At 38.2% G+C, this 12058-nt stretch overlaps 1 protein-coding gene across 2 annotated transcripts in view; it reads left to right on the top strand.

Moving 5' to 3' along the window:
- Positions 1 to 4206: 4206 nt before the first annotated feature.
- Positions 4207 to 12058, top strand: part of LOC139746636 (protein JTB-like) — a 13701-nt gene continuing 5849 nt past the window's right edge. Inside the window, exons 1-4 of one of the 2 annotated variants that reach the window (XM_071658054.1) lie at positions 4207 to 4453; positions 5394 to 5555; positions 7259 to 7404; positions 10185 to 10278. In XM_071658054.1, coding sequence (XP_071514155.1) covers positions 5443 to 5555; positions 7259 to 7404; positions 10185 to 10278 — 353 coding nt within the window. In that variant the 5' untranslated portion in view covers positions 4207 to 4453; positions 5394 to 5442. The remainder of the gene's footprint in view (positions 4454 to 5393; positions 5556 to 7258; positions 7405 to 10184; positions 10279 to 12058) is intronic. The other variant, XM_071658055.1, reaches the window with a different exon arrangement.

Genomic DNA, 12058 nt, shown 5'->3' with positions numbered 1-12058 from the left:
AAGAACAGATTTACCCATTTCTTGGCCATTCGTCACACTTTCATATCAGTTCAGAAGAAATGTCAAACAAAACCTCTTACCTCTAAGCCTAAATTTGTTTCATTATTATCTTCTGCACTGATTTACAGACTTATTAGAGGTACAAGTTTATTATTTAGTGTTATGACCATATTCCTCTCCAGAAGATAGGTATGATGTTCATGTTTTTCATTTCCTGTAGGGGAGATACTCTATCACATGACTTTTTGAACAACTCAGATTGTGTGTCTGCACACTCTTTGAGCACGTATGGTTTTGACTCTTGTATTCTGTTGCCTTGCCTAATAATTTCAAACTTTTTTCATTATCACTAACCTTTCCCATCTCTCCAATGTTTTGGATACTGCCCTTCTTTTTAAAGATGCTTTGGAATTCTACATTTACTTCCCCGCAAACTCTATTTCCAGGCTATTGAATGACAGAATTGAGATAACGTATTGATGGTGAATCTTTCCTATCTGTAGTGTTCCTTTACACAATGGTGCATGAGACTTTCCTGCATGCATTGTGCACTGTAGGACTCTGTGCCTCCACACGTTTCTACCAAACAACTCAGGGTCTTCCAGTTGATATCTCATCATTAGTGAAATCCCCAGTGATCAATAGATTTACTTGTAAGATGGACTTGTCTTGCTGTCTCGTGCATGACTCTGACCATTATTTTCATTTGAAATTTCGGTCGTGTCTCCATTTTTCTGTGGAGAAATGCACAGTATTAGAATAATCATTCCATTTCTTAATGTTACCTTTTCCACAATAAGTTTGTGAAGAACAATTTTCCACAGTAATCCCTGAGACCTTGCTGGCCTAAATCTTACGAGCAAAAGATTGATTCCAGTTGCTTAGTTTTGTTCCTCCTTTCCCAGTAAGGTGGATTTAATTGCCCTTACATTATCTCAAAGTCTAGACTAATGTATGAAGACGAGATGCTTCTTTCTGATATGGCTGGATAGAGATACATAAAGATCATGACAAGGTAGAGGGCCATGAGAAAGGACAGGGACAATTCCATCAACAGGTAATCTGGTTACAGGCCTGTAGATGTCTGTTTAATCTATATCTCGGTCCACATATCACCTCTATGTAAACCTTACTGTGCATCCTTTGACAGTTTCTTTAAATACACTTCTTTTCATTGTTTTGCAAATTGCTAATTCAATCATTACTATCTCCACATATTATCCCAATAACCATACTCTGAGAATGATCATCTTCCTTATGATTTCTCCTTTTCTTTACTGTTTGCATGCTTTCAAAGCTTCTCCCTGGCTACACTGCTCCTTCCTTTCTACTTAACCTGAATCACAACCCATCTCACAGCTTCTTCAGATTCCCCTGGCTGCTAACTCTCCTTGACAGTATGTCCACTGGCAGGCATATTTTTTACATTCTGTAGATAATAAGATTAGGTGTTCAGGGCCAGTGTAAGGTAAAGATTGAATGTTAGGGGTCTCTTTATTTTATTGTTTTTATCTCATATTACTGTTATCAGGAACTTTGATGCTTTCCATCATATTCACCTTCTGAGATCTGCAACTTGTGCAACCAAAGTCCGTATCTCCACGTGCTTCTAGTGAATCTTCTGCTCAAGTTTCTGAATTGTTTTTAGTAGCTCCACTTCAAAGGTGCCTCCAGTATTCTCATTAAGTTGTGTAATTCTCATTTCACCTATATTTAGCATTTTCGAATCCCTCAAAATCACATCAATTTTCTTATAGATTCACCTCATAAATATTTGCCTGTACAGTTATCTGCACATTTCCTTTGTTCAAATTAAAAGTTAGTTTGCACATCAGAAAAGTGTGACACTGAGTACATGAAACTATGTGTGTGACACTGAGTACATGAAACTATGTGTGTATGTGAGAGTGAATTTGGATGTATGCAAGATACCTGAGAAGTCCCACACACTGAGCAAGAGACTAAAACATTCAGATATTGTGTCAAATTGCTTTTATTTATTTATTTTGCATTCAAAAGAATTTAGTTAAAAGTACTTAAAATGCAGACATCTAGACACTTAATTGCCTAACAGTCTTTATGTCCAACAATGTTTTACAGCTGGGCACCAGGACTGCCAGATCTATGACAGTTTGTAGTCGGCTAACCACCATTTCAACCATTTTCATTTTCAAAGTAGCCATTTTCAACAGTTATTTGTATATCCCAATTTTTCACACAGCATTTTCCAGTATTAATGTTTCCACTAAATCTGAGAATGGAAATCCAGCCAATTTTTGGTTCGCATGTGATATGACATTTTGCTATATCATTAGTTTTTTTCAAAATTGGGACAAATTACATAGTAAAACCCCCTTTTTCGAAATCAGGTTTGAATTTCCATCAGTGCATTCAGAAAATTAACTTCTTTAGATTTGAAGTAGCCCTTCTAACTAGCATTAATGAAGTTAAATCAAACTTAGATATCCTGAACTCTTCAGGTAGCTTTAACCTCATAGTTTTGAATTCTTCTGAGGGAATCCCCGAGTGACCCCTCCCCATCCCAATCTTTCTCTGGGTAAGCAAGGCAGCTTTAGAGAAATCTCACCTTGAACTCTGGTTACAGTATTATGTAGCGACAGGAATTTGGTGCATCTGGCTGCACAGTACTCTGAAACAGTATTCAATATCTAATTTCAAGAAACATTTTAGCTTTTGTCTTAAAAACAAAAGTAGCAATTCATTTGATCTCAAGCAAAATCATAGTTTTACTTCATGTCAAATATTGTTGTCTTAGTGTGGAAACCGACTACAGTTCAGTGAGCAATCTAATTTAATTTCAGAGTTAAAGAGTTTAAGTTTTAGAAAGTGTTCTTACTGGGGGTCGGTAAGGTTCATGGAACTGAGAGAGGAATACAGGAATACAAGAGACATCAATAACAGTGTTCTATTGGGTAATGTACAGGTGAGGTAGCAAGGGCATAGTATTACAAAAGGTGAAGAATTATGGCAGGAGGGTAAAGTGGGGTTATGCGAGTTTTGAAATGTAGAGACACTTGGCAAAGAGTCCCTCGATTCTGGTGAAGGTGCATGAGGTGAAGTAGGAGCACATGGTAGAGATGAGTGACTACTGAGTCTACGTGTAGCTCCTGTAGGAGATGAGTCTGGCGCATGCCGCAGCTCCTGCAGTGAGTGGCGGCAGTCGGTTCATGCTTGGGTTGCACGTATCGCGGGCGTGGCCGTTTGTACGTCTAGATACTCCTCGTTATGGGCAAGTGCCATATCCTTGGCGAGTCCTGCCGACAGTGAACTTCAGAGATGAGGCACCACTAGGAAACCTGCTAGGAAATTAAGACATCAGGAGTCCCTTAAGGGAGCATCATTTTTGACGGAGAATGGACCCTAAGGTCGGATGGAGTCTGGATTCACATGGCTTAGAATTCAGCTAGCAGAGTATTCACTCGTCAAGAGCGAGTCACCTGCCTGACTCAGGTTCATCGTTGATGCCTGGTTATATTATAAGCAGGAAGGGGTTCTGGAAGCGAAAGTGAAATAGGAAACGTTGCTGGTTGGTTTGGTGATTTACGGGTAAGCGTCAGGAGGGACAGATCACGAAAGCGGTCTTACAGGCGGTTTCTCTAGAGAATAAGAAAAGTCTCTGATTGGTGCGTCCGTGGGGCTGGTGTACTAGCTCTTTCCTCTGGAGATTAGGTCAGGTGAGGTTACACCATGGGTTCTGACACCATGTCGAAGTATTACGCAGTCAGCAATATGTAGAGCGACATTGGTTCGCTAAAGTTACTTTTTGTTAAATTTAATGTGAATCTGAATTCATGTATTATATCTTTCTTTCATACTATTCGCCATTTCCCGCATTAGCGAGGTAGCATTAAGAAGTGAGGACTGGGCCTTTGAGAGAATATCCTCACCTGGCCCCCTTCTCTGTTCCTTCTTTTGGAAAAAAAAAAAAAAGTGTCCCTCATAATACTATATTCAAGGTAAGAATTGATAAGGGAGTGCAAAAATACATTTGAACTAAATGCAAATCAGATTCCATGGCTGGACAAATATTAGAGCTGGGAACTGTTACTGGTCGTCATTATTAACAAAATATACAGGCACAGAAATGAAACAGACAGGAGTGGGTGTATGATAAAGTTTCTCATTACTAGTGAATTCAGTAAGAAAAAATCCGAATTTCAACCGAGTTCTGATTATTTGTCTGAATACACCCGTTGTGCATATTCTTGTTTACAAACAAAACTTGATACGTGTACAGGTAGTAACACCTTACATACTGAATCGTTCAGTTGCAGGTGTATATCAATATCTGTTATTTAGATTTAATAGTCAGTGAAAGAAGTTGTTCCTGATTGAGTAAAGAAACGGTGTTGCAGTTGAAATAAGATACTAAGATGGTGTGTCGAGTGTTAACATTTCCTTCAATGTTGACGTCCTTCTTGGGTCTTTTAGGGTGAGTTATCCTGCCAGAATTATGTTGATGCATATGATATTGAAATATAGTAAAATTTAGGTAAGCTATTAGTTTAAGGGTGCACATGTTATAGTTTTGGGATCTTATACCCGCAACGGGCCAGTGCTGTTGTCCCACAGGATAGTTGCCTCTCCTATTAATGTTTAAAGAGAACAGTTCGGACTAATGTTCCCCCAGACGTAACCAAACTCACCCAAAATCTTACCCTCAACTTTGCATTAGATTAGGAAAGACATCGGCTTGTTGCTTCTGACATATGGGGTGACTCCTGTTTGACGCCTGTCATAAGGGACGTTGGTAGAACTTCGGCCACATAACCTTCTCCACTCATGCGTAATCATTATTCAGTATAAAGATGAGGAATCAAGAGTGTCTACAGCATGTAAAGAATCTATATTCATACTTGCTTGCCTTCAATCCATTCCCGGTGCAACCCCGCCCCACAGGAAACAGCATCACCACCACCCACTTCAGCGAGGTAGCGCTAGAAAAACAGACAAAAAAGGCCACATTCGCTCACACTCAGTCTATATCTGTCATGAGTAATGCACCAAAACCACAGCTTCCTATCCACATCCAGGCCCCACAAACCTTTCCATGGTTTACCCCAGACGTTTCACATCCCCTGGTTCAGTCCATTGACAGCACATCGACCCAGGTATAACACATCGGTCTAATTCACTGTATTTCTTGCACATGTGAATCTGTAGATTGATAGGTCACCAAAAATGATGCTTTGAATTACGCCTCAACCTAAAGTACTTTTCGTACATTTAAAGAGTCCATGTCCATTGGTATGCACTTCTCCCAAATCCATATTATTCCCATAGTGCCCCTAAACTGGAGCTTTATCAGTTTTTGTTTGCTTTGTACTTTTACCTTAAGATTTTGTTCACTTTTGTTCATTCTTTCTCACCAGAGGCAACAACTTGTGAAAATTTTTTGCCATTTTGTGGAATCAACAAGGAATGACATGCTACTGGTGCCAAATAGGACATTCGTCTCACACAAGACTTTGTGTAAAGAGAATAATCCAGGCTAGTGTTCACTTTCAAACTCAACCTACACCTTCAACCATAAAGTAGGTTAGGATGAACATTGGATTGGTGTTAGTGCAGTTTGTTCTTTAGGGTAACTGTCCTCTAGGGTGCTGGTAGCATTTTTCCCTCTTATCCGAGGATGCAACATGTCCCATTAACATTGGTGTCTTTGACCACATCATTTGAAATCAGGCTAAATCTAACCTGTTTTCTTAAGTGGAAAATATCCAGCAAGTGACGAGTGAACCATTTTATGTCAAGAAATTAAGTAAGAGTATTACTCTTGACATGAAATTGATTGATTTGAGCCACATAGTTGCTGGTGAATAAGCAGTAGATAGTGGGAGAGTTGATGTACATTCTTTGACCATTAGGACAATACTTGGTAACATCAAAACATTTTATAGGCTTTATGGGTACTGAAGAGGCATTGGCTATTTTCAGTAAGGTTGATGATGGGGAGACCATGATCCTTGTTGGCAAGGCTGATGGTCACTCCCTCCACCTCAGCCCACTTCAGTAAGATAATTCACAACCATGTCTTGTAAGAAGTCATATTATTTATACTGTCCTTTATATAAATCAAGAGCCTTTGGTATTAAATTTATGTCTATTTTAGATATTTTGATGCTTTCCAAGACCTCCTCCTCATTCAGTCTCATTGATGTTGAAGCTATAGTGTTTTTCACTGTGAAAACATTTTTGACCTTGTCATTCATCTCCTTGCATGTCTTTACATCATCCTCAATACTTTTGTTAACAAGCTCTGATCTTGAATACTCTGCATGTTTTTGATCGTGTGGCAAATGGTCAATGTATTTCCTTGATTGTTCCGTCTCTGACAATGCATGTTAATCTCCATACAGCTTGACTTATTGATTTTTTGTATACTTTTGTTTCAATTTCCTCAGTTCTCTGTATCACTATCAGTTCTTATGCTCAGCTTCTGTGGAATAATCCCAGTATTTGCTTCTGCTCCCCTCCCGACCATTTGTAATTAATAGTTACTGCACTCTGTGTTATAGACATTTTCTTTTGTTAGTCATTCTCAGGGAGATTCAGGGGAGACCCCTCTGACCCTTTTTTTTTTTGATGCTTTATATTCATTATTCCTTATGTAATTGACAGTAACTCCAACCTTTAAAACAAGTGACCAAATTTGAGAAGCATATCCTAGTTTTGGCCTATGTATAATATGAACAGCTTGTTAAATATTTCACATACTTGAAAGCTATTCTGATATTTGTCAGTAAAAATATCTGGATTTATTGTCTCACTGCAAACCTAATATCCTCAAAAAAAATCAAATAATTTAATTATGAAATATACAATATTAGGATTTTTTAGTATCATTTGTTTCATTATTTCTCAAGACAGTATTTTTGAATTGCTTTATGATAAAGTAACAAATCCTTTATGACAGTCATCTTCATTTGTATTTTGTAGTTATATTTATTTAGAAAAGAAAGGATGACCTCTTGAATTTACTTGTTGGATACTCATGTATTATATCTTGAAATGTGAGACATTGAAATTTGTGTAGCAGGTGCTGTAGGCTACTTTCTGAAGATTATATTGCAGATTTTCATTCAATTTTTTGTAGCATACAATATTGTTAATGTATTTTCATTTAATGATATTGATGTATGTTGTATTAAATTCAGAGTTTGGGTTTCTGCTAGAGTATCCATCACATTTATCAAAACCCCAGGTATATTTTACATCAGGTATCTACCATTTTCAGAATAACCTTGGTAGTTTTGTTGCTAGAGAGCTATTTCATGCCTGAAGCTGAAAAACCTGAGGAGCTTCTCTCCCGCGTTAACCCTCAAGACCTGTGTTGGACTAATGAAGACTATAATCTTTTGGATGATTGTCAGTTATGTTCAGGTCAGACTTCATGCTTTTGTCTAACTTGACTCCATATTTATTAGCTATTGTGATATGTGAGCAGATAAACTAATAAAGAGTTTTGATAATTTATTCTTTTTGAATGTTAAAGAAGTTATTTTTGATCGTACATATGTTTTGGGAGTGAGGAATACTTTTGTCTGTATCACTCTTGTTACACCTCTTGATCTTAGTTACAGAACTGAGAAAAGGGGGACTTTTAAATCATATGCATCTTTTGTAATGAAAGTTTGTGGGTTTTGTATGTACTACATAGGGTTTTATGTGTTACAAGAAATATATACTTATTGCTGAGTTTACAACGTTTTTACGTCTACAGGCTAATGTAAGAATAACTTTACCCTTAAAAGAAGTGATTATAATGTTAGCCACTATGAGGATTTTTTTTCACTTATTTTACATACAGCAACTATTTTATGAAATCAGCTGTACTAGATTTTTAGGGCCACTTATGTGAAAGGTGATGCTAAAGATAGGTGTAACATCCCGACCTGACCAAGCATTTACATCTTTTTTGAATTCGTTGAATCAGCACAGAAAGTTGAGAGTCAGATTAGTGAAGACATGATAATAGTAAAGTGGTCCAGGACAGAGGTAAATCTTGAAAAACTCCAAATCTCTGTTGATAGCACCCACCCACTTAGTGATTGATTAATTTTTTTCCTCTATTTCTATGTTCACCTTTATATAATTAATGTATGGATGTTATAATGTCAAGATGTGCTGTGTGTGTGATATGTATCATAATACATAAGTGATGATTATATATGAATTTTTGATGTGTATACAGGTTAGCAACACTGGGCTGCTCAGCATTCCTTTAAATCTAGCACTTTAAACAAATTTGTGCCCTATGCAGTTTATCAGTATGAATGGGTGTTATGTATCATAAGGCATAAGTATAGGTAGTGTATTTCACAGGTCTGAGATAGGAGAGATGTGTTTAGTATAAGACAGAGAACAAGTGGGCTGGAGAGGAAAATGAGTTGATGCTTATAGAGGGGAATCATAAGAATAAGGTTAGATGTTGAAGAGGGAAGATCATTAATTGCATGGGGGAAAGAGATTAGTTGAGAGGACTAAACCTAAAGGCATACCACTATTGATAACTATTGATAGACTTTAGGAGAGGAGACTATGCTGTAGAGAGCAGAGAGAAGCAGAAAAGCCAAAGAATCATGCCACACCATGTCAAATGCTTTGTTTATGTTGAGGGCCACAATGAAAGATTCACGAAAGTCACTGAGGTGAGAGAACCAGAGATAGGTTACATTGGAGAGAAGACTAGAATCATGATATCTTATTAGTGATCAGAAATAAGGGAGCAGGATTTTAAGTGTTTGAGAAAGTGAGAGTTGAGGAGAGTTTCAGAGTTTGGAGATAGAAGAAGTCTTCTTTCTTATGGATGGGATGCACTTAGGCATGCTTCCAAGAAGATGGAAAACTTTAGATTGTGAAACAGTGATAAAATAGGTGAACATGGATTGGAACTAGTTCAGAGGCACACTGCCCTAGGATTCAAGGAGTTTTGTCATTTGGGCTATACTCCATGTATACACTTCAAACCAAGAAACTACTCAGAAGACCACACATAAGGTAAATACAAGTAAGGGCATAGGTTCAGTGGGAAGAGGAAATATGTGGAGTCATCCAAATTGGATTTAGTGGAGGATAGTATAACAAAAGGAGCTGGAGAGATAGTTATAGGTTGATCAGGCCAGAAGAGAGGAGGTAAAGATGAATTACTGAAGTTACTGGAGATGCTTTTAGTTAAGGACCAGAAATCTATTCAGTAGAAGATGACACCAAATCAGTACACTTGCCTATTACGAAGATGAGCTTGACTTTACAAGATCAGCTTTCCAGTGATTCCAAGCAGAATTTAAGCAGAGTAAGATTCAGGGGAAGGGAAGACTTACATGGCCTGATGTCCTTCATGGAAATGGCATCAGAGCACTTGTGATCAAACTATGACAAGGAAAGGAAAGATCTGGTAGAAAAATGAATATAGGACTCCATCCTAGCCAAAATAACCTCCGCTACATGATCAGCATGGCCGAAGGCATCTCAGCCTACAAAGCAGTACCCATTCCAAAGGAGGCCAGTAAAGAAGCCATTTTGGGATGTCTTTGAGCTGTCCTAGTTGGCATTTCGAGGGTGCTTGGGATTTAAGAATACCCAGTTAGAAGTGATGGAAAGAAGATTATGGCCCAAGGACAAAAAATGGATTGAATGTGTTGGAAGTATGGTCAGTCCAGAACTTATGTTTAGTATTTAATAATTTTTTTTCCATATCGTTTAGTTGGGAAAAAAGAAAGGATCTCAACTTCATTGAAAGGATCTTGAATGGAGCCTAACCAATCCCTGTGGTTTACTTAGGAATCCCTTTCATAGACAATTTCAGTGCATGGATGTGAAGAGAGCATTGCTTTGTAGCAGCAGGTCAGATAGTTGAAAAAAAAATGTATGCAGCTGGAAGAATTGGGAGAAAGTATATGTAACATCAAAGCAGAGTCACAGAGCGTAGGGAAAATTTTGGCCAGATGGCTTTTAAGTTGGAAGGCTCAAGATGCATGAGGAAAGCAATCGCTGTTTTTTGTTATACAGCGAGTGCAGACACCACCCTTGGAGTGGAAGTATTGATACACATTATAGACAGCCTTTCATCTTTTTAATTGTATTTTGATTTTTAACATTTCCTTGTTTTGATTTTTTTTTTTTTATTTTCATATTAATATATCATTCTCATTTTATTACAGATACTGAGAGAACACACATTGCCCCAGCTCTTTGTAAGTTGACAGGCTACAGGCAAAAAGTACAATGCCAGTTTTCTGGAGAAGCTTATCGCAGGTATGGCACCTTATTGGACACAGCTCCATTCATTTCCAAGTTTTTGTCTCCTTTATACCTTGACAGACACCTAGGGATTGCTTTTGGACATCATAAATGCCATCCATCATCCAGTCATTGTCTATCTGTTTGCCTGCTGTCATGATTCAACTCATGGTTTATTGAAGTTTTTATTGAAGATGTGTTTGACCTGACCCACAAGGTTTGGGTAAATTGCATAAAACTGTATACTGTTCTTTATACAGATGTTTTCCTGTATCTGAAGAAAAGTTTGGAGTTTGCATGAGTTATGCCACATACAGAAAAGATTTAACTGGGGACGTAACTTGGATTGAAAAAATGATGCCTTTGGCTGTTGAACCTATTACAGTATTGGATATTTTCTATACAACCAATCAACCCTTTGTGTTTATACTTCTGTTGATTATGCTGCAATACAAGTGACACTGTGTTCTGTGAAACTACCCTTCTAGTGTTTTTTTAAAGTACCATTATGTATTTACATTATTGGACATGTACATACATATACGTACACGTACACAGACTATTTTTTATTTATTTATTCATTTATTTTGCTTTGTCGCTGTCTCTCACGTTAGCAAGGTAGCGCAAGGAAACAGACAAAAGAATGGCCCAAACCCACCCACATACACATGTATATACATACACGCACGCAAATATACATACCTATACATCTCAATGTACATATATATATATATATATATATATATATATATATATATATATATATATATATATATATACACACAGACTTATACATATATGCACATGTACATAATTCATACTGTCTGCCTTTATTCATTCCCATCGCCATCCCACCACACATGAAAAAAACAACCCCCTCCCCCCGCATGTGCGCGAGGTAGCGCTAGGAAAAGACAACAAAGGCCACATTCGTTCACGCTCAGTCTCTAGCTGTCATGTAATAATGCACCGAAACCACAGCTCCCTTTCCACATCCAGGCCCCACAGAACTTTCCATGGTTTACCGCAGACGCTTCACATGCCCTGGCTCAATCCATTGACAGCACGTCGACCCCGGTATACCACATCGTCCAATTCACTCTGTTCCTTGCACGCCTTTCACCCTCCTGCATGTTCAGGCCCTGATCACTCAAAATCTTTTTCACTCCATCTTTCCACCTCCAGTTTGGTCTCCCACTTCTCCTCATTCCCTCCACCTCTGGCACATATATCCTCTTGGTCAATCTTTCCTCACTCATTCTCTCCATGTGACCAAACCATTTCAAGACACCCTCTTCTGCTCTCTCAACCACACTTTTTATTACCACACATCTCTCTTACCCTGTTATTACTTACTCGATCAAACCACTTAACACCACATATTGTCCTCAAACATCTCATTTCCAGCACATCCACCCTCCTCCGCACAACTCTATCTATAGCCCACGCCTCGCAACCAGATAACATTGTTGGAACCACTATTCCTTCAAACATCCCCATTTTTGCTTTCCGAGATAACGTTCTCAACTTCCACACATTCTTCAATGTTCCCTGAACTTTTGCCCCCTCCCCCACCCTATGATTCACTTCCACTTCCATGGTTCCATCCGCTGCCAAATCCACTCCCAGATGTCTAAAACACTTCACTTCTCCAGTTTTTCTCCATTCAAACTTACCTCCCAGTTGACTTGTCCCTCAACCCTACTGTACCTAATAACTTTGGTCTTATTCACATTTACTCTCAGCTTTCTTCTTTCACACACTTTACTAAACTCCGTCACCAGCTTCTGCAGTT

This window comes from Panulirus ornatus, chromosome 65, assembly GCF_036320965.1.
Source record: "Panulirus ornatus isolate Po-2019 chromosome 65, ASM3632096v1, whole genome shotgun sequence".
NCBI classification, from domain to species: domain Eukaryota; kingdom Metazoa; phylum Arthropoda; class Malacostraca; order Decapoda; family Palinuridae; genus Panulirus; species Panulirus ornatus.
Note: the sequence above shows the minus strand (reverse complement) of the source record. Positions and strands in the feature narration are given on the sequence as shown.